This window comes from Pteronotus mesoamericanus, unplaced genomic scaffold (genome assembly GCF_021234165.1).
Source record: "Pteronotus mesoamericanus isolate MK-2021 breed Mesoamerican mustached bat unplaced genomic scaffold, CSHL_Meso_final contig_130, whole genome shotgun sequence".
Classification (NCBI taxonomy): domain Eukaryota; kingdom Metazoa; phylum Chordata; class Mammalia; order Chiroptera; family Mormoopidae; genus Pteronotus; species Pteronotus mesoamericanus.
In genome coordinates this window covers 18,355,622-18,383,180 of record NW_026555060.1, presented here as the reverse complement: position 1 = coordinate 18,383,180, position 27,559 = coordinate 18,355,622, and the positions used below count along the sequence as shown (strand labels likewise).

At 35.7% G+C, this 27,559-nt stretch overlaps 1 protein-coding gene across 1 annotated transcript in view; it reads right to left on the bottom strand.

Moving 5' to 3' along the window:
* Positions 1-27,559, bottom strand: part of NEBL (nebulette) — a 102,084-nt gene that overhangs the window by 51,182 nt on the left and 23,343 nt on the right. The window contains 8 exon segments of the mRNA XM_054592929.1: positions 283-393; positions 4,985-5,095; positions 7,145-7,255; positions 9,538-9,648; positions 13,005-13,112; positions 15,216-15,320; positions 19,222-19,323; positions 20,961-21,074. Coding sequence (XP_054448904.1) covers positions 283-393; positions 4,985-5,095; positions 7,145-7,255; positions 9,538-9,648; positions 13,005-13,112; positions 15,216-15,320; positions 19,222-19,323; positions 20,961-21,074 — 873 coding nt within the window.

The following is a 27,559-nucleotide window of genomic DNA, read 5'->3' as shown; positions in this document are numbered from 1 at the left end:
CTCTTTCTATGTACAACTCAACGTCTGTTTTATTTTTTAAATATATTTATTGATATTTAGAGAGAGAGGAAGGAAGGGACAAAGAGAGGGAGAGAAACATCAATGTGTGGTTGCCTCTTGCACATCCCTTGCTGGGGACCTGGCTGGCAAACCAGCATAAGCCCTGACTGCCAATCAAACCAGCGACCCATTGATTCACAGACTGGAGCTCAATCCACTGAGCCATACCAGCCAGGGCTTAAAAAGGTTTGTTTTAAACTTGGTATGTCATTTGTTTCTTACCTGGCTGGCCATTTCGGATGCTTTCTTGGCTCTCTGGATATCAAGGGTGTCTGCGCTCACTTGCATGCCCTTCCCTTTAATTTCAGTCTCCAGATCTCTTTTATAGTCTTTCTATAGAAAATAAAACATGCAATTAGAGCTCTAAAATAATTTGAAAAACTTGATGTCATTTCAACGTCAGAATCATGACTTTTGGAGATACGCTGGACCTTCCTTTTATTTCTATAGAACTATAGAGTTTTGACTCGTGGTAGAAACAGGAACTGGAATGGCTTTCAGGAGGCTTTCTTCTACTCACCTGAGTTAAGAAAGAAAACATAGCCCAGGGGAAATTTTATATTTCAATATGATAAAAATCATATAGTAATATATCACTCAGTTAATGAATATCAATAAAGTGGAATTGTAAAACTGTTGCTCTGTAGGGAACAATTGCTGGTTGCTTCCCTGAAATCCGACCCTTCTTTTCCCTTCTTTAGTTCTCTGACTTACCGCTGCTCCCCCAATCTGAGCCACTCAACTTGGGTGAAACGGAGCAGATGCATGGGCCCTGCGGGATTTATATTAGTCATTATACCCTATCCCTGGCTCTTCATGTCTGGTTCAAGGACTGTCCATTCTTTTTGCATACAAGCTTTCAAAAAACATTTTTTTTCCTTCTGGACATGAAGGAACTAGCCCCAGGAGCTGCTAGATGCTTCTCTGCAAGCAGGAGAAGAAAACCTAAGAACTAAAAGATAGAAACTGAACCTGAGTTATATTGTTTGAGTCCTAGAGCAAGCTATGTCTAAAAATTCCTCTGCTGTTTGGTACAAGAACAATAAATTATCTGCTTTTTTGAGCGAGTTTGAGTTGGATTATCTGTTACTTACAAAATATCAAAATTACATGCACAAATACCTTAAGAGATCCTGGTCACATTTTAAAACTAATGATTATAAGCCCTGGCTGGTGTGGCTTAGTGGATTGAGCACTGGCCTGCGAACTAAAGGGTCACTGGTTCAATTCCCAATCAGGGCACATGCTTGGGTTGCGGGCCAGGTCCCCAGTTGCGAGTGCACAAGGGGCAACCATACATTGATGTTTCTCTCCCTCTCTTTCTCCTTCCCTTCCCCTCTATCTGAAAATAAGTAAAATCTTTTTAAAAAATAAAACTAATGATTATAAAATTCACAATGCTGTACACATATAATTGTACACTTTTCTAGATGCATGCTATTCTTCAATGAAAAATTTTATTAAAATTAAAAAAACTATTGACAATCTCTAATTATATTTCTTCCAAAACAGTTATTTCCCATTGTGTTGACATACTCTTGATTTGTAGATTCTCTGTTTTAAAGTAAATGTTGCCTTGCTTATTTATGATGTTCTAAATTCAGAGAAGTTGTAAATAAAAATCTCAAACTCAGAGAAATATATTTTTCCCATCTTCTACTCATAAATCTGCCTATTTTCACTTGCTTAAAGTCTGTTTCCCTTTTCTGAATAAAAATTCAAGTAATAATGTTTAACCATCAAAAGAATAACACTAAATTATTACTATGTCTATAAAAAGCTCTAAGTTTTTAGTAAACTTCTTAAGACCCCAAAACAAAACACTTCATTTGAAGGAGAATATATGTAGGAACTGAGTCACTAGTCATAGATGCCACCAAGGTCCCATGGTAGAAGGTACATCATTTAATTTTCCAATATGAACTTTCAAATCTAAAAACATTTTCAAGTCCATAAATAAACTACACAGGACACTAGTTACATCAGTTATTTATCGGTCAATACTAAAATACCCTAAACTAGAAGGCTTTAAAAACCATGAAGACATCTACATTTCAAGAGAGCACTTCCTTTTAGAGCCTCTCCCTGAGTCATGTTTATTTTTCCCACTGGCCAAAGAAAATCACATGGTCAAGCCCTTAGTTTCTGGAAGGTTTGGCTATTGGGAATCACTCATTCATGTATTGCAACAATATACCACATTGACTTTACTTTAAAAAAATAAACCTGACACTACGGCAATGTCCCAAACTCTTATTGAAAAGGATTTGAGAACCTGTCAATTGGACAAAATGGGACCTGGCTATGATTATATGCAAATGAGACCTTTGGATTGCAAAGGTAACAACATCACCAAAATTGGTTTGGGCTACATGTAACCACAGTACAGCTGACTCCCCTAGGCCTGTTTTTACCCTGGGTTCTTAATAACTAAATAGGTACCACTTTCCTTTTATACAAGCTCAAGGTATACAAAAAAATCTAAATCAGCATATTATCAAATAAACTGATCTATTATCCACTAACAAAAGACATGACATAAAAGTAATAAGTCATAGAACCCTGTTCTTAGGTAACAGTGTGAAATACAAAATTTCTGTTCTTTCCACATTCTTTTCTCCAGCAAAAGGATGCTTTCTCTTGGCTTCAACGCTCAGTCCCATGAGGATGTCTTTGAAAGCTCTTCTGCAGCCCTGACTTCCCCTCGCCCCATACTCCAATCTAGTACCTTGAACTAGCACTGGATGTCACCCCCTGCTCAACAGAACAAAACTTTCAGAGAATTATAAGAAGTGATTGGATAGTTACTGGATAGTTAGTTACTCAGAAGCCCTAGGAGGTCACCATAAGAAAGTACTATTAAATCTAAGAAATGAATCACAAGAAAAAGTACAAGAAAGAGCCAACCATGCAAAGACCGCGTGAAGGAATTTCAGGAAGTCACCAGAGCTGTACAGAGACCCTACACCTGTGGAGGCACAAGCTAGAAGCCTGTGAGGCTGGGGCATAAGAACCAAGGGAAGCTGGGTGCGGGATAAGGATGGCCAGGAGGGGAACCTTGAATGCCAAAGCAAGGACTATGACATCATGCTGGACATGACTGGAACCCACTGAAAATTTTAAGTTGGGGGAGTAACATAATTTAATTCTTTAAGGACCCTTCTGGATGCTAGGCAGAGAATGGATACTAAGGGGGCAAAATTCTGGCTAGGATCCTATTGCAATAAGCTAGGTGACAGAGATGGTAGCTTGGACTAGGGTGGGGAGAAGAGGATGGCTTTAGAAAGCCATTGGGGTACAGTCAATGAAACTTTCTGAATAGTGGGATCCAAGCGACTTCTGGGATTTCACTAATGCCATTTACTAAGAAGGAGGTGGAAGAAGGAAGTGGATCCGAGGAAAAATTAAGGGTTCTGGTTTGGGCATGTAATGTTGAGTCCCTGTTATAAAACACTGTATATGTTGCTTATATGTACTAATACCTATGAGACATCAAAAGGTAAATGGTTGCATATTCACATCCATGTTATATAACCCTAATTTTTCTGTAAGAATGAGGTAGAAATATATGGAATGACACGGAAAAGGGTCTGTAATATTAAGTGAGAAAAGCAAGCACAGAACAAAGTACATGGAATTTAAGTTTTTTTTAAGTCTGTGTGTGTATAAATGTATGTTTATCCATGTCTACATAAATATAGATCTGGAAGTCTCTACAACAAATTTATAATGCTGGCTGCCTCTCAGGAGGAGAAAAGAATTAGGGTCAGGGTGAAAGGAGGTTTTTAAGACTTGTTCAGCAGGTACCTCTCCTCTGCCATTTCTAAATAGAACACCTATTGGCCAAGAATTCTATGCCATCCCCAGCTTCTTTATGGAAATCCCTATGGCCATCCCACTGCCCTGGCAAGTACCAAACCCTGGCAAGTACACACCAGTAACTTCCCTGGCACTGAGTCCACTACTTCCCCCCTCCAGATACACAGAGAGGGAGTCAACCGTGAGCCAGCTCTTGTACCTGGAGTGACACATTACAGCTCTCAGAGCAGCCCCACTGAGGCATCCCAGCAATCAGCCTCGAGATGAGTAAGCAGCACCCCTTAACCGGCACCCCCAACTTCCTCTTTATATACGTTTCTTATAAAACCATCTCTTCCCAAATACTCTCCACTCCACTGACCCTTTTATAGTCTGGAAAGATTGGGGGTAAGTTCAAGAGGTATGGAACCAATTCCAGGGTACTGCCTTTGAAAAGTGCACATATGGTCTGACTCCTACCATTTTGTTAACTCATATCATAGTATCTAAGCCAAAACTTCTAAATTAACATCCTGTCATCACATGTATTACATGAAGGGGAAATGGTATTAGACAAATGAACAAGGGGAAATGGACATGTAATACCTCAACCCCAAATGCCCACTCTGGAGAAATGACAGGCATGGTATTGAGGTCAACAGAAGATATTTTGAGAACACGCAACCAAATCACACGGAAATGGCTATCAATGCCACATTAGGGTCTTCATGTAATTTTCAAGTTCTGCTCAGAAAGTTGGAAACACAGAAATGTCAAGTCACACATGATCCATCCTTAAAGAAAAAGTAGTATGAAAATACTTATCATAGCTTAGATTAACATGAAATTCATTGCCTTATACGATAAGGTGTATATGTGTGCATGTGTGTGCACGCGCTGTAGTAAAACACCTTTCCCCAAGTTTTCTTTGATATATTTAAAGGAACTGAGCAAAGTAGAAACTGTAAATTTTCAAATAAGCATATGATTTGAAATGGTTTCCATTCCAACTGTTATACTTGTCACAGAAAGTTTTGGAAAATTCCATGTGATAATCAAGTTAATAATATGACTTATTAGGCTCCAAAATATGAATCTCAAGGTCTGCATCATTTACTCTACTAACCTCTGAAGCTATCTCTGCAGCTTTTTTGGCATGCTGTATTTCAAGTGTGTCAATGCCAACTTGCATTCCTTTACCTTTAATTTCTGACTCCAGGTCTTTCTTGTATTCTTTCTGTAAAATAGCAACATTTTACAACATTCAGATAGATACTCAGGGACAAACATATATCTGTATTCAATGACACAAAAATGGCCAAGCGTATTTAACAGGGAAAAGAAGAAGAAAAAAAAACACACCTTACTTTGTGCTATGAATGATCATTGAGAACTGAATTTTCTAAATTGCTTAGAACTATAATCACTGTTCTCACTGAAGAGAAGTATATAAAACTCCAAAAACTTTTACTGTAAGGCAATTGCCAGGTGAGATTCTTCACTGGCAATTGTGTTGGGGTCTGGAGGACAGGAAGACAGGTTTCAGTGAGTGGGTGTTGTGGAAAGAAGACTGACCTTCTACAACACTAAGAAATGATTTATTGCTGCCCCCACCACCACCGTGCCATTCGGCTGCATCTACCTACACTCTGCCATTGACAGTTCAAGACAAGTTTTCCAAGTATTACTGAAAGTGACTACAAAATTTGTCTGTGCATGTATAGTGGATGTCACCATAATAGGAGAATTTGTAGAAATTTTCTAATGTGGAACTATATAATGACAATATCAGCCAAAGATCATAGTGAATGTCTGTTGTTTTTGCCTGAGCATCATCCATTCCTCCTCCTTCTGGCAAAGACTTCTACCATTTTCTTTTCAGGAATTACCTTTAACCCCTCTCAGGCTATATACTTTGGGTGGGTTGATTTCCCTACTTCCCACATGGACTTTTAATTTCACTGAAATGCTTTTAATGTTCCCTTTAGTTTATTTAAAGAACATGAATATGGTCAAAGATGTATGTAAATTTTCTTAAAACACATAATAACTTAGAATATTTCATACTTAAAACATGGTTAACTATATAAATGAAAGACCAGGAGAACTATCCCACCTCATTACACCCTCCTGCCCCCAGACACAGTGACTGGGTCAGGTGAGGGCACAGGACAGAAGGTGATTCAATGAGATTCAATCTTTGGATTTAAATTACAACTATAAGATAACAGATGCTCATTTCCCACTAAGATTACTGGCCACAGACATGAGTCACCTTAACCTTAAGAGGGGCCATTACTTCGAGACAAGCCTCCCAAGACTGAAGCAACAGAGAAGATAAGAGAACTAAGAAATGAAAAACAGAGACATCATTTGAATACCAACCTGAAGGAAACTTGATTTTTGGACTTCTCTAGTCATAAACCAAAACAATTCCTTTGTTGCTTAACCCAGTTTGAGTTGGGTTTCTATCATTTACAATCTGACTAATAGGGTCACCATCATCATCATCACCACCACAGTTTAGTAACAAATGGGTATAAAACTTTGAATTTTTTCACTGCTAAATTCAGCTAGAGTCCCCTCAAAACACAGTGCTGTTATTTGACATCAAAGTAATGATATAACACAAGAATTAAAGGACTGAAAGCATTTTGGAGGCATTTCATTCCATCTTACAATGTCATGTAAAGTGAGGAGTGGCAATTTTCACGTCATAAAGAGATGTAACTAGACTCATGCAGCATCTTAGGCAAGCACTGGGAGATTCAGCTGGGTTGTGAGCATACAAAAATACAAGCTGCCGTTACCAACAGACCATGATAACCCAGCCTCTTAATATTCTGCCTTTTACTTGCTTAAAAGGTCAAGTGACATCTCGTAAACTTATTTTGGTTCATAATATAGATTTGTCTCTAAAATGGGGAAATGGTCATTGTTCTCATATCACATTAAAAAGAGCAATGAGCATCATTTTTTAAAATTGATTGGGAAAGGACTACTAGGACATAGCTTCTCATAATCATCTTACACATAAAAGTTGTGAAATATATCTTATAGATATATTTTACCTATAAAATATCTATTATATTAATGCTTGTATCTATTAAAAGATACAAAATCTTTGGGGAAGATTCATAGAAATGTACACTTATATATTATCTATAAAATATATTTGATATATTATATTTGTATCTATTAAAAGATACAAAATCTTTGAGGATTGACAGATTAAAAAATCAGCTAAATATTCATACACTCTCAGTTGTTAAATAAATATACTCACCTCACTAGCCATTTCAGATGCTCGTTTTGCTCTTTGAATATCAAGGACTTCTGAATTAAGGTCCATTCCTTTCCCTTTTATTTCATTTTCCAAATCCTTTCTATATTCCTTCTGCAAGACAAGAATATTACAATTTGAAATTTACTGGGAAACTCTATAAGTTGTATACTGTTTTACATATTTTCTAGAAACCACAGAAAGGAGAAACCTTTTTTAGAAAGGAATGAATCAGACTCCGGGGCATTCACACTCTTTATTTCCTACAGAAATTTTCTCTTTTAAACATGCTTAGAATGGCTTCCAATATTACCGGTCTTTTCCCTTTCATCCTTTCTTCTAATATATTTTGGTAGCATATTAGTGCATTTTAAAAAAGATGTCTTCCCTTTAAATGGTGAGGAAAATCTTAGGAATACATGCTTCTTTATTAATTATTTGAAGTATTGCTTTGAAAACTGCCTATAAAATATGAATCAACAAAAGAACACAGCTGAAAAAGAATGGAAAATTACAAAATCAGAAGGACTGGTGTAACCAAAGTTTTACAATAAGTTTCCATTTTATTCAAAGATTCATAAAACCAAATAACTTCCTATGGGTCAATTATATATAGTTTGAATTTCACCTATTTTAATATTATATTTTAAGTATTATATATCCAAGTGACTTTACTAACACATGTATAACTTGAGTTTTTTGTACTCATGAATTTCTTGTTTTCTTAGTAATTTCATTATAAAATAATATTTCAATCCAATTTGACTAAGTTGCACTTATGACTAACTTGACAGATGAAAGATGAGACTTCCTTTAATGATAAGAAATCATGTTCCAGTTAATTCTAGAGTTCATTTCATGTTATTCTCTCTTTGTCCAGGATAATTAAACTAGCTAGTCCTCTGCTTAACGAATAGTCTACAAGACATTGTAATGACCTGCATGTAATTTTGGAAAGAGCTCTAGCGTCAAATGACCTGGAGGAGAGTCAGAGCTCTTTCAATAATTTGGTCACACAACCTTCAAGAAGGCCTTAAGTTAACTGAGCCTTGATTTCCATACTGGCAAAATGAAAATAAAAATACTCTTCTATTAATGTTTAAGGACAATTGAGGAAATAAAATGAAGCATAAAATGATATTTGACCATCTAAATGGCCACATAAATGTAAAACTATAATAGAATAAATAATGCAAAAACTATTTAAAGCTAAATGCTGACACTTAGAAAGGGAAATTACAATTTCATTAAGTCACTAAGAGTCCCCTTTTAAAATGAGACATCTCTATAACTTAACTGAAAGATTTTAAATCATAGACTTCTGGGTCTTTTCTCTATCCTGTTGTATGCATGGTGAATCAATAAGTCTAAAACAAATACACTCAAAAAGGAGAATAAAATAAAAAGGCAATGGTATTATATTAAAGCCATTTATGGATCTCAAAATAGATCTCATAATATTATTTGTATGTAAATAATGAAATGATTCCCCTTTTAAAAATTCACATAAATAATGTATATTTTTTAAATAGAAGTCAATAAAAGTAGGAAGTTGACATTTGATTAGCCTTCAACTTCAAAATACTTTATAGGAACAAAAGTGAGAAGAGATAAGGTAGCAAAAACACTGTTCCATAAATTATATGTCTATTTTCAATCAATATATACTACAACAGTGAATCATATTAAGTGTATAAAAGCAGTTAAATGATAAAGGCCAGTTGGCACTTGGTTTTTAAAATAATGCACATCTATGTAAGTATTTATTTCACTGGCTAAGACATTTCTTTCAGGGATAATTTCTTCAGTTCAAAATTCAGGATGAAATAGAGTTCTTTAATGCTTTTCTTAATGTAAAGAATCTATTTAAACAGAGAGCTGGAAAAGCTCCAACTTACTTTGTAGGCATTAAAAATAAAAAAGAAAACTTTTAAAGGAATGGATGGTGAGCATGATATTTTTAATTGTTAGATTTGAGGACCTTAATGCTCAATAAATGTAATACACTAATTGTGAGCCTAAAGAAATCCTGATGAGAGTAAAATAAAAAACGGACATGAGTTCCTATGTTCTATATGCTAAATATATTTATTCCCTACTGTACTTCGAACACAAACCACTTACAAATAATGTACCATTTATCCAGACCTTCACACAGGAGCACCTTATTTCTGATATCAAATGTCATGAGAATGCTGCAGGGAAGTTTAAAAAAATACTGGTTTGAATAGGAAAGTGAAAAACTCTGTTACTAAAGGTCAACATGAGGGAAAGAGAATGGATTAATGTCTGAAACTCATTGAATTAGTTGAAAATTGTTGTATATACTTGTAGGGCCACTTCTTCAGTTTTTAGTTTTCTTTTCCACTATTGAATGGTAAATAGAAGGATCTTACCTCCTTCAGAAGGTTGGTGATGTACTTTGCATGTAAAAATTCTGGAGTCTTGTCTAAATCCATTGACGGCCTTCCTTTAATCTCTTTCTCAAAATCCTCTCTGTAAATTCTCTGTTAAATAAGACCACATAATTTTTAAACTAGCAAAACTAGTGACTGTTGAAAAGGTATTTGAACAAGAGTCCCCAGAACAAAATTGATATTTTCTTTATGTAATTCTATCACCCCACAGTCTTCTTATTAGCAGGAAAGCCAGTCCAACTTTACCATATATTTTGGAATTCTACCAAACAACAGCAAAATCTTCAAGTACCAGCTCCCTTCTGATAAAGCCTTCTGAGTGAGGTTGCTTGACATCTTATGGTTTGCTATTGTTTCACACTAGCCCACTTGGGGAGGAAAACCAATAAAGTTGGCTATGTGATTGGGTCACCTGACTGGTTCACTCAGAAGAGTGGATCCATCCACTAGAAGAAAATCTGGCAGCAGAGGAGCCCATTTCAATCAAAGCAGTATTAATATTCATGTTTTCATCACCCCTCACACTGCCTGTATTTTGTGAATTCAGGAAAGACCATTTCTAAAATGTAATGGTGGCAGGGAGAGAAGAGTTTCCTTTAATGAGTTGGCATTGCGAATATATCTCTACCATCTGTGGCGTTTGATATCAACCAACCTATACTGTGTGGAAAATCTTACCTTGAACCTGATAAATTATTCTTTTTTCCTTTAAAAAAAATTATTGTTCTTTAATTACGGTTGTTCCCATTTTTCCCCCATTATTCTCCCCTGCCCCACCCACCCCCCCACTTCCCACATTTAATCCTCCCCCACCCCTTTTCTTTGTCCATGGGTCCTTAATACATGTTCCTTGACCTGGCCATTCCCCTTCTTCCTCCCGTTACCCCCTCTGTTCTTCCCTTTGATGTTCTGTAAATACTAAAATTAACAAAGTAAATCAATAAGTTGCATTGAAAACATTCTGAATTAAAGGAGCTATAGGCACACTGAAGAACAATAATGAGAAGTTGTTCTATAGGGCTGAAACTGGGACATTTCCAGGCCAAAAATGACTCTTTAAAAAAGTGAAATATAAATATGTGTGTATTGATATTGTCTCAAATATTTCACTTCAAAAAGCCTTTCTCCTCTAAAAAAAAAAAAAGTATTTTACTAACTTAAGTTGATTATAAGTAGACCTGGTCGATACCTGACTAAGAGGGAAAAAACTCTTTGTAGTTTTTTGTTAGGGGAGCTCTATTTGTGAAACAGAAGACAAAGAGCTTTTCAAAACCATATTTAGAGATTTCTTCTAGGATTTAGAGATTTCTTCTGGTGAGCATACTGATTCATCCTATATCTGTCAGTAGAAGAAAGCAAGAGAGGCATAATTATAGGCTATAACCAAAACATGAGTGGCTTTTCCGTAGTTCATCAATACTTAGCTTTACTCATAGGAGGCTCCCAAAGTAGCTTCTGGTCAAGTTTACCTCTTACAAGGAAAAACCACTTCTTTGTATCCACTTCATTGGTCTTGCATGTAAATACATCTTTCATATCTAACGTTATCTAAGATGTTCAGACAATTTATTTTTCTAGCATGAAATTTATATACTAAATTACATAGTATAAATCTTTATAGTGTAAATTTGGCCCGAAGATATTTTCTATTTGAAGATTTCTTTCTCCTCAAGCCCTGTGAGCAGAAACATAATGGCAGGCCTAAAAATCGAATTGTCAATGACTATGATTGAAGGGAAGCGTGTCTTAGTTTCTGTAAAGGGCAATTCCTCCCTGTAGCAATACCAGAAATTGGAATAGCAAAATTTGAAAGCCAATATTAACAAGAGGTGTGCACAGGCCCCACTGTAAGTGAATTCTTGATCATATATTAAATACAAAACTACAATTAAACATTAAAGCTGCTTTACACCTGATGTCAAAACAGCCAACCAACAGCAATGAATTTTGACTGATTTATTTATTTATTTTTGGGGGGGTGGTCATCTCTCACCATTTAATTTTCCTTTTGTTCTGTGGGGCCACCGGGATTAGAAAAGCCAAGCACTAGCTATCAGGCTTCAAGACCTGTACAAGGAGACATGCCACATAGAATTTGTAGCGCTTTTTCAGTGCTGAGGGCGCCTTTGAAGCCCCTGTCATCTGTGTAGGGAAATTTGTACTCTGGGAATTTCTTCTCTTGTCAGGGCCCCTCACCGGAGAAAAAAAGTCGTCTGAGCAATTCATGTAAATAAAGACAATTTAGTATTTTTTGCCCATTGATTCTTTGAGAAGCAAATATCTGTATGTTCTGGGGAAGAGGGGTTTAATTGGCTTAAGAAGATGTAAAATATAAAAACATAATTATTTTCCCTTCTCTTGCTTGGAGAAAAAATTAAACCGTTTAAGATTATTCAACAAGCCACCGTAGTGCCTGAGAGCCCTTTCCCTGAGAAGATGAATTACAGTAGCTCAACAAATAGCACATTTAATGTTTTTAAATTCCAGTGAGAGATTTATTGTCCAGAAGGTATCATTTCTCCTTGTTTCCCTGTTGGTGGTGGTGAACAGGAACGGCCTTGTCCATTGAGCCTTCCTGGAGTGGTGCACCGGCGTAGTAATTGGCCAATACCGCTGCCCATTATTTCTAATCCTTTGAAGGAATAACCTGGTTGTATTTACAGAACTGGGATGTTGGCTGCAGACAAAACTTTCTGTGTCTGGCATCTCTTCCCCACCTCTACCCCCAAGCAAACCAGAAACAGAAGAAAGTTTACTGGGGCAGAGCAGAGCCAGTGTGGTGAATATGTGGATGTGACTTAGTATTGTCCTAAGTTGAAAACACAGTGGGTAAGTGGAAAAAACAAAACCAAAACCAAAAACTGATGACTTTGCCCAGGTCCTAAAACACTGGCATTTACTGGATATGTAATTTCGGGTAAAACAACTACTTTCAGAAGAATCAGTTCCAATCTAAAGATATCTACCTGGCATCATTGCATTACCTTCAGAGGATTAAATGAGCTGACATAGTTAAAATACTTAGCATATTACTTAATACAGATTACTTAGCAATACTAAATAAATGTTAACTTTATTGTCATTGCTAAAAAATAGGTAAATAAAGCAATTAGTTCTTTTTTCTATTCATTTTTTATCTACTCATCAAAGCTTTTACATGGACACGCCTAAAAGTGTCAATTTTATAATCACAGAATATGGGTGCTGAGAGGGACGTTAAGGGTTCACAGGGCCTCATATCCATACTTGCCAAATAGGAAAAACAAAGGGCCAGAGGATCCCAATGACCCAGACAAACTGCCTGGCTCCAGACTGTGGATTCCCTGGTCTTCCTGTGCAGGGTCCTCAAGACCCACTAAACACTCTGAACCCCTTTCCTGATTCCTTTCAAGTGATAAAACATCAAATATGTGTTGAACAGTTGATAACAAATCAAAGGAACTCACCTCACTTTGCATCTTCTGAGCCTCCTTTGAAGCTTGATATGATGGTGTCTCAACAAATTCAAGCATCGATTTCCCCTTATTTTTCTCATATTCTTCTTTGTACTTAACCTTCATGAAAAAAAAGTATAAAAAACATAAAGCTCACAAGCCCTTATCCAAATAGAGCAAAGTAAAATAAATATGTCCCAAATTAATCATCCTGTTTTCTTCTATTTAGTTATTTTTTTAGATTTTATTTACTTATTTTTAGAGAGAGGAGAGGGAAGGGAGAAAGAAATAGAAACATCAATGTGAAAATGAAACACGGATCAGTTGCCTCTCTCACACTTCCCATCCAGTGACAAACCGCAACCCGGGCACGTGCCCTGACCACGAATAGAACCTATGACCTTTTGCTTTGCAGGACAATGCCCAACCAACTGAGCCACACCAGTCAGGGCATCACCCTGTTTTCTAAAAATCACATTGTTCTGGCCATTGAGGTTGATCCCTAGGTTCCCTGTAGTTAATGACATACAAATAAAGTAAACAGGAAATATATTTTAAAAGTTTTTAAGAAATAAAAACAACTTAGAACTACTAAATAATGTAGTTCTAGGACTTGAATAAGCTGGGATATATAGAGATATATTATATACATGAGATAATAAATGTATATACACATGGTATACACATATATAAAGAGAGAAGCGGGGGAGAGAGAGATCCCTGTGATAGCCGGAATGTCTCTCAGTAAATCATGAACAAGAAAGAAAACATAGTTGTGATTCTCCATCTCTCTGTCAAAGGAAGCACAGTGTTCTCTGGGACTGCTGAATTTTTCCATAGACATTAAGTAAAACTACATAGAGCTTTTATGTAATTTCTTTCAGTTTCACTAGGCATTATTTAATAATATCATGAATTCTTTATTTCAATTATAACCAATCCTTATTTTAGTTTATAAATTGATTGATATTTTCCATCTACTAATAACAAAAATAGTTTTAATCATGACTCATTTCACTCAAAAATGTATTTTCATTTAAATTCTTATATTTAATAATTGTTAATAAAATTATTTTTTTAATGTTATTTATTTATTTTTAGAGAGGGGGAAGAGAGAAAGAGAAGGAGAGAAACATCAATGTGTGGTTGCCTCTTGTGTGCTCCCTATGGGGACCTGGCCTACAACCAGGCACATGCCCTGACTGGGAATCAAACCAGTGACCTTTTGGTTTGCAGGCTGGCACTCAATCCATTGAGCCACACTAGCCAGGGTATTATTTATAAAATTATTTATTAGGTGGTATAATAATAATTATTTAATGATAATTAAATCCAAAAGAAATTTTCAATACTTAGAATTTTATGGCACCAGGAAACAACAAATTTTAAAATTCCTATTTGTAGGTATATTTTTGTTTCAGAGAAGTATGACAGAGCGATCAACGAAAGTGTTTGAATATAATAATATACTTCATTAGGGTAAAATTTTGCAGGAAAAATAAAATAAAACTAAGAGCACAAAGAGAAAATTTAAAAAATGGTCCATCTCCAGACATTAAAGGAGAGCCATTTGTGTATTTTTTAAAATAATGAAGGTGGCTGTTAAATCAATTATCAAATGTATGTTCCACAGGATACATTTAAAAGAGTGATGCAAAATTTGATTTAATAGATGTTTGAATGACATATTTTGAAACTACTGAAATGCAGAACAAAAAATATATAGATATCAACTTTAAAGTGTGCAAAGGAGGAAAATTTTTAATTTGTTTTATGTAGAACACAGAATTTCATAGTTGAAAGAAACAATGTAGAATACACTGGTAAAATGGTTTCCCCATTTTCATAACACTTACAATTGAACTGAGACACTATAATAAATTTTGTGCCTGGAAAATTAATATTGCACAAAATGAAAAATGAAAAATGTACAAAATGAAAAATCAGTACACTATAAAAATTGAAATCATCATGAAGTTTGATCATTTAATTAACTCATATAGTGCAAGTTTTAAATTGTGTGACGTTACCGTTATCTTACAAAATACTTTTACATTAAAACATGGTCCAAGTTTCCCAAACTCAAAAATACTGAGAGAATAGTGTTTGAGATTTTTGGAAGCAACATTCACTGTCTCTGCCCATGCTTTTCAGCAGCTTCACATTCTAGGACAGGTGCACGGCAGTGAGCGGTTCCACGGTCCAGGCAGGGAGGGCACACACCTGACTCTGGAGAGTGGCATTGCCTTTGTGGTGCAGGTGTTCTGCAGCGTCGGCATCAAAATGATACGTTCCTTTGTTTTCCTCAAAGAGTTTCCTATATTCTCGCTAAAAAAGAGAACATGAAAATTTCAAATTCAGAATAAAAGAGGCAAATCAGAGGAACTAATATTTAGGAATGCAAAGTGAAAAAATCAAGCCAACAAGAGCTGTAAAGTTGCCATCCGCAGTCGACTGGTGTTTCTATCAGCGAGATAACTGAGAATACAAGATAAACCAGCTCTAGGTGGTCAATGTGAGTAGCATATAAAACACCCACAAGAAGCAGAGGGCAATTAGTTGTAAACACAACATAAAAGACACTCACAACGCTGGGGAGTGGCAACAGAAAAGCTAAGCACAGGACTAGAGTGTATAGGTAAGGTGGGCAAAATGGAGGCAACTTGTCCCACCCTTATCCTAGAACAGGTAGGTGTGTAATTATGTCTCCAAGAAGATGAGAAAGGAAAGGAAGAAAGAAGAGAGGAAAGTAGGAGGCAGAGAGAAAAAAAGTTGTATACAAGGGCTCAGCCATGCAGAAGGTGGATGGTCATAAGGAAAATGAGAGAATGAGAAACGATCCACCTAATATTCCTAAAAGGAGAGGTTGGGAGGTGTGTGGGGGGACAAATTAAGGAATCTGAGCATAGTTGGTTGAATTTTTAAGGTAAAGAAACTGCACTAAAACTACTTAGACACACAGACAAAAAGGTGAATTTGGAAGAGACCAGAATGGATAAGAATGCCAAATTTGGCAACTATAGGTGTTTAAGTAAAATAGTCAGCAATAAGACAAAACTTACTTTATAATTTTGATAATTGGATATTGGACACTTAGTTATTTTGCCCTACTTACAAAAGACTTTTAGAGACAAACAGTAACTCTCAAAGACTTAAGGCTACAGAGACAATCTGCAGTTGGTTGTTCATCAGGCAATAAGGATTTCAGTGACAATGGCCATTTTGTGCAGAGTGGAAGGAGAGGGAGAGGTGAGCAGCACTCGAAAGGGAGCAGGAAGGATCTGTCATAATGAAATTGACACTGGGTCTCAGCAGATGGCCCGATATCTGAGAGTGAAATAGGAAGAAGCCCCAATGCCAAGGATGGAAGGGGTGCACGTGAGAACTGCTATACCATGGAGTCAGAGCAATGGTCCCCAGAGGTACTTCCAGGCAATTGGAGTGATATGTGTCTCCCAAAGCCCTAACCAGAATAAAGTAAAGAAGAAAAAGGCCCCAGAAAGTGCATGACAATGTTCACGTAGTATACTTTGACGGAAGAGAACAAGTTCTAAATTTTGGCTCCTCTGTTAATTTAAAAAAATAATAATAATAATATCAAAGGACAAAGCTGTACTTAGAGACTTTATATTTTGATTACAAGTTATGTTATATGTTCATAAAATAATCATGAATTGAATGCAACAAGCTAAAACATATTCCAGACTGAGTTAGAATCCAGAACTAATAAAGTCTAGGATATTATGTCTGCAACAATAAATATGTCCTGGAAAAGGCCAATAAATATTATCCCCAAAGCAATGATCTATTATAGTTACATAGGGTTTCAGAAACTATGTTTAAAAAATAAAATAAAATAAGCAAACAAAACCTATTTGAATTAAGATCTGCAAAAGAACTTTTACTATTTGCTGTTCCTTATATAATAGTCTCTGTTGCCTCCTAGTGGGAGTTACACAGAATAACACACAATATATAGTTTTAACTTACACAGTTATGAAAGAAATTATAAGCTATTAAGAGCTCAATTTTCCAGCGATAAATGTTCCCTCAAAAATTTAATTAGTATAGCTCAAAAACTCACAAACACTAATTTCACTCTATACACTATGCATTAAAATAAAAAATTATGATTTACATCAAAGACATTTAACAGCCATTTATAACAAACTGACAACTAATTCTGGCAGAATGTCTTTTTATTAAACATCTCTTGTTGAATATTTTAATAAAATTAATTTGCCTTTATAAATCTACAAAACTCCAATTCTCTTTACATTAAAATTTTAAAAAATTAAAAGGCAATTCTAATGTACAATAAATCTGAGCCAATATATTATCACACAGCTTTAATAAATAGATACCTCACAGTAACACACTTTTGAGACAAACTTTCTCTCCCATGAAGTAACCACTAAGTCACAATTCTACTATGGGGCAAAATGTCTATAATCAATCTAGGCAAAGGCATCACTTAAACAAATATTTAAACTTTATAAATGGTATATAAAATAAATTTATATATAACTTTGCTGGGTTTTCTCTGTGGAAAAGATGATAAGAAACAATTTAAACTATGATTTTTCACCATTACTATAAAATAAAGGTCAATATTCTTGAAAAGAAATATTGCCTATGAGTGGCATGCTTTCTTTCAGCTACCAAATTTTTTAATTACTGCCAAGATATTTTTATTGGCTTATTTACACATGAATCCCCACATCCTAAGGAAATTTAACGGAAGTGTGGGTGAGGGATAGTCAAAAGCAAAATGCCAGTGCGAGGATCGAAACTGGACAAAGGCCATATGTGAATAAAGACACACATTGGATTTAAGAAGCCTACGTATGAGGTACGGAGGAACACCCCAAACTGAGACAGACGCTCAAGGAACAGAGGGATGTGTGCAGAGGGTCAGAGACGGCACTGGGACAGCAGGACAGCAGGGATTAAGTGTCCCGGGACGAGTCTAATTCTGGGCCTGCCAGCCCTCTAATTTCACTCTCTGCTCAACAGGCTGGACAGAATGATGGGCTGCTTTTCCTCCGCAGAACAGCGGTAAAAATTAATTAATTATTTAATTTAAACCTCTCCAAGAGTATGAATTCTCTACACGCATAGTGCATTGCAAGAAGGACGGCAGCAGTGGCGGTGAGGGAAGGAGGGTCACAACATAGTGAACACAAGTTTCAAAACATCGAAGCCAGGGGTAGATATTCTCGCACCTGCACTGAAGTGACACTTCATTATTTAATAGTTTGGGAACCAGGTTTTGCTTACAGGTTGTTTGGGTTTGTTTGTTTGTTTTTTTGACCCACAATTGTGGGACACTTCCTGAAGACAACTCTTCGCACTTTTCTGCAGTACTTGCCCAACACACTTCCATCTGCTCTGTAGCTGGCCCAAAGCAGGTATTCAATAAATTTGGGTAATTTTGAGTGAGTAATTATTAAAATGGGCAGAGAAATAACCTGAGGTCAAATTAGAGTTCATCACCACCATGGGGTATTCTGGGATGCAGGAAATGGAGGGACAGGTGAGCCAGAACATCAGTTATAAGCATCGACGATGTCACTGAGTGTTTGAAACAGCGTCCCAGGAGGTGAGTTCTGATGGAATGAGCCACTCGGCAATGCATTCAAACATTTTCGGCAGGACGTAAAGAAATCACCCTCCCTTCCTAGTAGCATTGCAAAAAACAGAGGAACCTTCACAAGACTAAAAATATAGTGACGACGAAAACACCGTTAGAACTCATTTTAAGAGAAAATGCAAATTAGACTAAGACCATTTTTTATGTTACAGAGGCCTATTAAATACCAGATACTCTGCCGTGGCCTGCATAAAATCAAAGATCTCTGACTTAAGAGCCTGAACTTTGTTCTAAAGCCTTGAACCCAACACGGAAGGAGAAAAGGAAAAAAGAAAGGCAGAATGAACACACGCCCAAACACTTTGAAGAATAGTTGTTCAACAGATAGTTTGCATTTGCAAGATATTAAAGAGTAGGCAAAAAAAAAAAAAAAAAAAAAAAAACCTTTTGTAAAGCAGCAGCTTTGGTGGGATGTAAATGAGCAGTCCACTACTTTTCCACGAGTTAGTTTTTCGGGGAGGACTGACGCCCAGGCACGTGCCTAGGGAAGCAGGTGCGCCCAACAGCACTGCAGGCGTAGCGGCTGGAGGGAGGAGCCACACGACAGCGACAGCTGCCATCAAACAACCCACTTACTCCGCTGAGCATTTTGCTGACTTTCAAAGCATGGTCCAAAAACAAGGTTGGGAGATCTGAAACTGGATCATGCATATTTTGGATGTCTTTCTTGTACTTCACCTAAGAAAATAACATGAAACAAAATACTATCTAGGAGGAGAAAATACTATGCTTTGGCATTATTGCCAATTACCATGTTTAACACACCATAAAGTACTAGTTAGTGGTAAATTGACAGATGAGTATGCAAGTAGCCACTAGATGGTGCTCATTTACTATTGAATACATTTTTAAAAGTTCTAGGGAGTTGAAAATATTTTGATACTTTTATTGTTTACATATTCAAAAGCAGTGATGTTAGCACACTTGAGTAATTTTAACAGAAACTCTGCTTTCAAAACATAAATGGAAATGTATTTTGATTATGCTTTGTGGCAATTTGGGAGCTTTTGGTATTTTTTATGCTATTGCCATACAGACCTTATTTTACCAACTGCATTGGAAATTTAATAATATCAGTAATTGTAATTACAAAATATTAATAATAGAAAATATACTGAGCACTTAATGTGTGCCACCCTTCTAAATACTTCATATGTTTGGAAAAGTGCCACACACTTTTCTAAATGCTCCATAAAAAACCCTAGTAGGTAGATACAATACTTTAAGTATCTCCCATTTTACACATGAGAAAACTGAGGCATAGAAAGATGAAGATATAATATTAAGAGAGAGAGCAGGGTTCAAATCTAGACAACCTGATTCTAAACCTTGTGTTTTCAGCACTATGCTTTAGGTTCCTTTACACATACTCCAACTCTATTTGCTTTACGTTTTACCCACACCCAAAAAAGAAATGTTAAGAGAAGAGAAGGAAAAAGGGAAGGGAAGGGAGGGGAGGGGAAGGGAGGGGAGAAAAAAATCATTCTGATACTCCTAGTGATCCTAAACAACAGAAACAACCATTTCAATTTCTGGTGATAAAAGTTGGTAAATGAATACAAATATCAATACCTTCAGAAAAATAATAAAAGATATATGCCCCAAGATGTGACAGAAGTTGAAATGTTTAAATGACCTATCAAAGCAATAGTTCAGCAATAATTAATCTTAATACTTGAAAAGGTACTCTATACATTCTGTGACAAGAGCAAAATGATAAGTTTTTTCCCATGTTTGTTTTTGTACTCTAATTCTAATAAAAATTTAAGGCATCTTTTCTTGTACATTGAAACTTGGTTATTTTTAAACACACTTAAAAAAACAAATCTTGTAAAGAATTATTACATCATTTACATAATGGATAAGAAAGAAATTGTAAGTCATTATAAGTACAATTTCCGAAAATTTCTTTATGATAAACTACCATGTACCAGGTAGCACTTTACAATAAGCTTCATTTTGTGGGTATTATTGTATGAGTTAACTACTGTCATAGTCACTAATTGATGACACTACACAGTACTTTTCTGCAAAACTGTAACCTACTTGTACTCATGACCAGATATAATAGTTTTATTAGCAATATTATCCTTATTTATCAACTAATTAGTAACCATTAAGAGTAAGTTATAATAATACATTTTTCTCAAAAAAAAGCTTCAGGAAAATATACTTCAGTGTTTTCAACTAAAACTGCTTAAAAATTACATGATTTTGTTTAATTACAACACAGCCAGTTCTGAGGCAACAAGAATCAAAAGATACTGAAAGTAATTTTCTATGAATTATAAGTCATGAGACACTAAATAACTTACATTACTTGCCAGTTCAGTGGCAAGCTGACTTTGCTTGAAAGAAACACTTTCAAGGGGATTATAGTGATGTTTCTTATCCTTCATTTCATTATCAAATTTTTCTTTGTACTTAATCTGTCATAAAAGAAAAAGATAGGATAGATTTAGTACCACATTTACTTTTAAGCTTTTGAAATAACACATGTGATTTGTAATTAGATCAGATAAAAGCTACCTTAAAAACAAATGATAGCAAAGTTTAAAATTCCTGGTATTTTTCACCCATATAAAGTTTAATTAGGCATAATTTTTTATTTAAAAAAAAACCTCTACTTGAACATTGATCATAAATGCAATTAGGCATGAACTCAAATCCTATTAACAAGAATTATGCACTAAAATCTCAGGATTTTTATATGTCACTTTCCTTTTCTGTGTTCCTATAATCTATGATTAATTAGAATTTTAGACCATAAGTGAATTAGTTTTTCACATTTAGAAGCCCCAGAATTTGAATATAAATTTTCCTGAGGGATTATGCTAAATACAGGACATACTTTGTACCATGGTTCTTCTCATCATTTCCCATTTGTTAAAAATTCATATTTAGGGACTATATTTTCTGAAGTATATTGGGTCTATTAATGTCATTTTTTTGTTCCTCCGCTTTAACTCCACAGTTGTATTCAGCAGAAAAACTATGTCTAATGTTGATTCTAAATTATTTTTCTCTTTTTTAAATAAGTAATCTTAAGGCAACCAAATAAAGGATTACCAAGTAGTTTATAGAACTGTATTTTTCTCCATAGATAGAGAAATATGTGAATGGACATTATGATAACTAACTGGAATAGAAAGTTCTTTACCAAAAATAAACAAATAAACAAACAAAAAACTAATTGCTTGACCCTCACATCCCCTGAGTGCTGTAGCCAGGAAAGGATACACAGACTTCAAAAGCAAAAGTAGGCTGTTTTGTTCCCTTATAATATTTTTTACATTATAATTCTTATAATATTGTTTTCTTACAACATCCTCATAATGCACCTTTATTCAAACATATTAAGGCTATACCTTAAAGAAGTTTTTATTAGAGGGTGGGGCAAGGGAAAGTGGTGGCAGAAAAACGGAGACAAATATATTTGAACAATAAAAAAATAGGAAAAAAGTTCTAATGGAAAAGCAATTTATGGATGGCTATTTATTTATTTACTTTCCCTCTCTTATTTTATTGTGGGGAGGGGGGATGGCTGGTTAACTGAGTGTGTATTGGGTGACCGTCTCCCACAGGAATATGTGCCTGGAAACTACAGGAGAGAGCTAGTAAAATTTCTGGTGGGAATATATTTGGAAAATATTTCAAGATGGTTTACAGGAAATATTTTCGCTCGTGGCTCCATCTGCTAATAACAACTTTCTGATACCCACATTACCTTATAAATTCAAGCAAAACCTCATTTATTCTAATTATTTGATGAGGTCTCTCAAAAACAAGAAAAATTCTGATTTAAAAAATTATTTTATGTCTTGAAATCAGAGACAGTATCACCAATGGAATAAATTTAGAGCTTGTTCACTATTTTCCACAGGAGCTGACCCCAAAGCAAAGGTTTTCGCTACCCAGCCCTTCCCAAAACACACAACTTCACTGCCTTTGCACACTCTACACTCCTCTGCTAGGGAACTATACAAAATATTTTAATTGATGGTTTTGTTTCTCTCTAGCTGTTTAGCACCTAAAGGCTATTCAATGGACAATGACGGTGGGCCAGCTTAACTGTCTTCTGCTTGAATGGAACTCCTGACTCAGCCAGGCTCACCAACGCGCTCTACTTACTGAGGAAAACATTCTGACTGAGGGCCACAGTGCCTTAAACACTCTCGGCTGGTAGCTGTTGAACTAATCAACTGATCCTGCTACGTTCTGTGGCCTTGCACCAAGCATTCTTTCAGTTACTTATATTCTCCAACCTCAGACACCATGACTGTCTTAGTTATGTATTAGCTAAATGGCAAATATAGGTTATATAACCTTGTGCTCACAGAGCCCAACGTACTGTCTCTATGCACCCTATAGTCCCAGCACAATTACACTAGTAGCAGAGGCAACAGGGGGGTGGGGGGTGTTACTTGAAAATTAACCTGACAAATTTTCATCTGTCATCAAACCTGGCACTCGCCCTTTCTGAGTAAAGCATATTTCTGAAAAGCAATAATCAATTCAAGTTGTAATGCTTCTTTCCATCCTCTACTCATTAAACATTAAGCTGGTGTTGAGTGCCTACTATGAGGCTGGGAACAGTGATATGACCCAGACACACTCCGTCAAGACTGGAGTCAGTAATCTCTTTCCAAAGCAAATCTGATTGAATCACACACAAAATGGTTTAGAAGTGTGTGATTTCTGCCTCTGCTGGGTATGTTGTAAGCTGCCTAAGAGTCAACTGAGTTTGTCTTTAATCCTGTTTATGCTGGTTATACTTACTATAATTACATAATGTTATTTAATATTGTGAACACTGACAAATTTACTGTAAAAAGAATATTATTATTTCTATGAAAACTATGTTATTTCTCTGAAAGACTTCATGAAGGCAATTCCCTACAAAGAAATTGTTGTCAAATTAAGAGTAGTCAAGACAACCAGAAATGTTGGAAAGGGGGTATAAAAAATCTAGAAGGTTCTAGAGCTCAGATAGATTAGCAATAAACCTTTAACAAAATGTCTTTCAAAATGTAAATCATAAACAATGCAATGGGAGTATGGTTTGCAAGAAAAACAACACAAAACTCCAAAAAGATTCATTTGCCAAGAAAAAGCCTTGTCACTACATCAAAAAGTTGGTGAATAAATGGGCACATATGGTTTCTACGTTAAAATAAAATGTTACAATAGATCTGTAATAGATTTTAATGAGAACTTTACACTTGAAGATTTCTACCACTGTTATGCATTAGGCTATACACCTTAAAATTTGAATTTTAAAATGCTGTCTAACCTTTCTAGGTTATTTCTGTAGTGTGAGATTAATTATTTAAAGTATATCTGTCATTTATATCCTTATAATGAATGTAATAATGAGCAAAGTGTTGTGAAATTTATCTTACTCTAACCTTCAGCACTCTGCGTGATTTGATTCAAAAGTGCCTAAGAAAGAAATATGCAAGAAATTCCCTCATTAATTAACCTCAAAGTAAAATAACTGCATTACATTAAAAAATACCTTTACCAGACACTGACACCCAGCTATTTCTTACTCTTTCTGTAAAGTTTGCACATAAGTAAACTAAGGTAATAGCCAAATGATTAAATGGCTCCTATCTATCACCTTCTGACTGGTTCACTCACAAATGATATACGAGTGCACCCAACGTTCTCTCCTATTTTCAACCCACAGTTCACACATCTGAGTGTCTACCTCTTCAGGCACACTCACGTCTCCCAGGGGATCAAGGCAATGCTTTCCTTTGATTATAACTGGTGACTCGATCATGGAACAAAGAACCTCCAGTTTTAAGACCACTTGAGAAAGAAAGAGGTGTTGGGTGACTCTGCTATGGTTCTAAGACACAATGTTGCCCGTTGTATCCAAATCAATTATTTCAGAAACAAGTAAAAGTGACACCTATGACCTATTTTATTTAATTGGTGAATATCATGTCTAATGATCCTGATATCTACCAATTTTTTAAAAAATATAGAATAGTTTAATTTAATATCCAACTCCTAAGTTTTATAAAAATGTTAACGGACTTAGCAGGACTTTCAGAGGCCCACCCTTGGAGAAAACACTGAAACTGTTAAACAGTGATATAATTTCAACTAGTTCCTCTGCGCTGCCTCTGGACAGGGCGGCGGTGGTTCGGACAGACTGCTGCTCCCAGTTCAGAGCTTTCACCACAAGGGGAGCCGGGCCGCGTGGCAACACCTACAGCTCCGACTCACCAATAGCCGGAAGAGGCAGGAGAAAAGCGGACCCTGAACAAAAGCTTTTCATTCATGGCTATGGAAACAAATGTTTGAAAAGAGATGGAAAATTTGGCAACTATACCTCAATTATCAGTGAAAACAAAAAGCGCAGTGCCACGTATCTATAGGCATCAATTCCTTCCAATTCTGGATAAAACTGCATTAAATTCTGCCAAGCAAGAGAGTAAGACTTTTATATAAAACTAATTAGAAAATCAGTAATATTTTTAAGTCTGAATTTTAGACAAAATATTATCTCTGTTCTCATTTTCATAACAAACTAATATCTTACTAACTTTGCACCCAATGTGGATGATCTAGAGGAATCTGTTTAATCTATCTATGTATATTTATTGAATGGCTAATCCGTGCTATTTTATAATGGTGGATTAAATGCATATAAACCCTGTTCCCAAGGAGCCCGCTGTGTGGTAAATGAGGTAGATATTTAAAACATGCATATACATATGCATGAATATTAAACATTGGGTTAAGAACTATAAAGAAACAGATATAAGAGAGGCAATTTAAGTGGCGAATCAAGGATGTAACATTTAAGCCAACACTTGAGTGCAAAAAGGGTGGTGGGCAGAGCGCTTGCCAGGAAGGGTGAGTGGCACGCTCTCTGAGTGAATTAATACCCCTTACAATTTAAAAACAATGCTTATTTGTAAGTGTTAACAGCTAAGTAAAATGTAATTTTTAGGTTTAAAACACATTCTTATTGATAAATCAAATGAAATTTTAGAACAAATACTAATTATTATAAATACAAATTTTTCCTGGATATTACAAAACTAAAGAATCCCATTCCTCATATAGACAAATTCTATGAAATAAATTAAGATGATATATGGATATATTAACAAATTAACCACTCTTACAAGAATTTTTTAAGCTGATGATTTCAACAGTTACTACACTTACGATTGAGATACTTACAAATACATACACCAATCTCTTTATCTTGGCACATGAAATTTGCTTCACTTTTTACTGATTTTCTTTTAATTATTTGGCTGTAATTTTATGTCCCTCTAGGTTTTAAAAAAGGCAACATTACGGGTACGGGAGCAAAACAATTGCACAAGGTAACATTGGAAGGGTTTTGTATCTATTTCCATTGCCTTTTCTGGGTCCAGTCCCACAGAGCTCAATTTACAGGTAAAAGGGGAGAACTCTGCCCACTGGCTTCCTCATCCTTTCATCAGACAGGCCCCATCATCCCGTGCCGTGAGCGCTGCCTCACTCGTCATCACCTTCTCTCTCACAGGCCTCCCGGCGCCTTCTCATCTTTTCTTCCTGCACCCTGCCCCCACTCTTCCTGCTTCCCTAAATCACTTCCTCTCTATGCACGTATTTGCCTGTGAGGGCTCCTGCATTCATAATCTGTGAAAACACATTTCTTACCTAAAAGGAGAGGCTACTTGAGAGATGACAGTTAAAATGGTGAGAAGTGGCGCCAGGGACTCCTTCTCTGAATTCAACTCTAAAAAGCTCCCCATTAATATATCCCGAAACCACTTTCTTTTTTAGGACACATTATTCCTACTCCAGCCTGTAAGTATGGCCTGTAGTCCAAAGGAATAGAACACTGCCCATTTATCATCACACAGCATTGCCACTCCTCCCAAACTTCCACGTGTATTTAGGACCTGCATCTCTGCTCGGTCATCTGCCTCTGGCGTCAGATCTCTCACCTCCACCGTGCACGTTCCCAAACGTTTTGGGGGGTCCTCCTGGGAGCACAGCTTTCTAAGTGCAACTTAGCTCAAATCCACCTCCTCCACAGACCTCTGTGCTTATCCCCCACCTCATGCATGTCCTCTCCACACTCCCAGAACGAGATGGGTGTAAACAACACTTTGTTTTTATGTTATTGCATTTCCATTTCTACAAATAAATATGAGCATCTTTTCCAATGTTTATTCTCTATTTATATTTGCTCTTTTGTGAGCTGCCTCATCACCTCCTTTGCTCATTTTTCTACCAGGCTGTTAGTGCTTTTCTTTTTAATATGAAAGAACTTTTGTGTATTCTAAGTATTAAAATGTTGTCATCATATGCATTACATATATTTTTCCAAATATTTGAAGACCACTGCTCTTCTTTTTATATTTAAAAAGTTATTCCCAAACACTTTATTTTCAATATAAATTCTATCATTTTATGTTCTTCAGTTATATTTTATAGTTTTACTCATTTATATATCTTCACTGTGAAATGTAATTAGGACTTTGCAACTTGGGAAAGGGACATTTTTGAAGTTGAAAACATTTTAAGTGTATAAAACTTACTGTTTGGTATCATTATTGTTAACTTTGTAAATGTTATTTTTTTTCCATCAAAATAGTTTTAAATTTTTACATAGTCAACTATATCTAACTATTCTTTTATAGCTTCTGCATATCTGGTCTTATTTAAAAACAACTCTGTTATCCCTGTTTGATATATATAGTCTCTGGGATTTTCTTTTTTAAGATTTTAAAATTATTTTATTGTTTACATTCACATAAGTAATCCATCTGGAATTCATTTTTTATATGGCTTAAGATTCAGGTCCAATTTTATTTTGACCCTGATGGATGACCAGTTATGTCAGCACCATTTATTAACTAATTCAGCTTTCTCCCACTGACTTGAACCAACA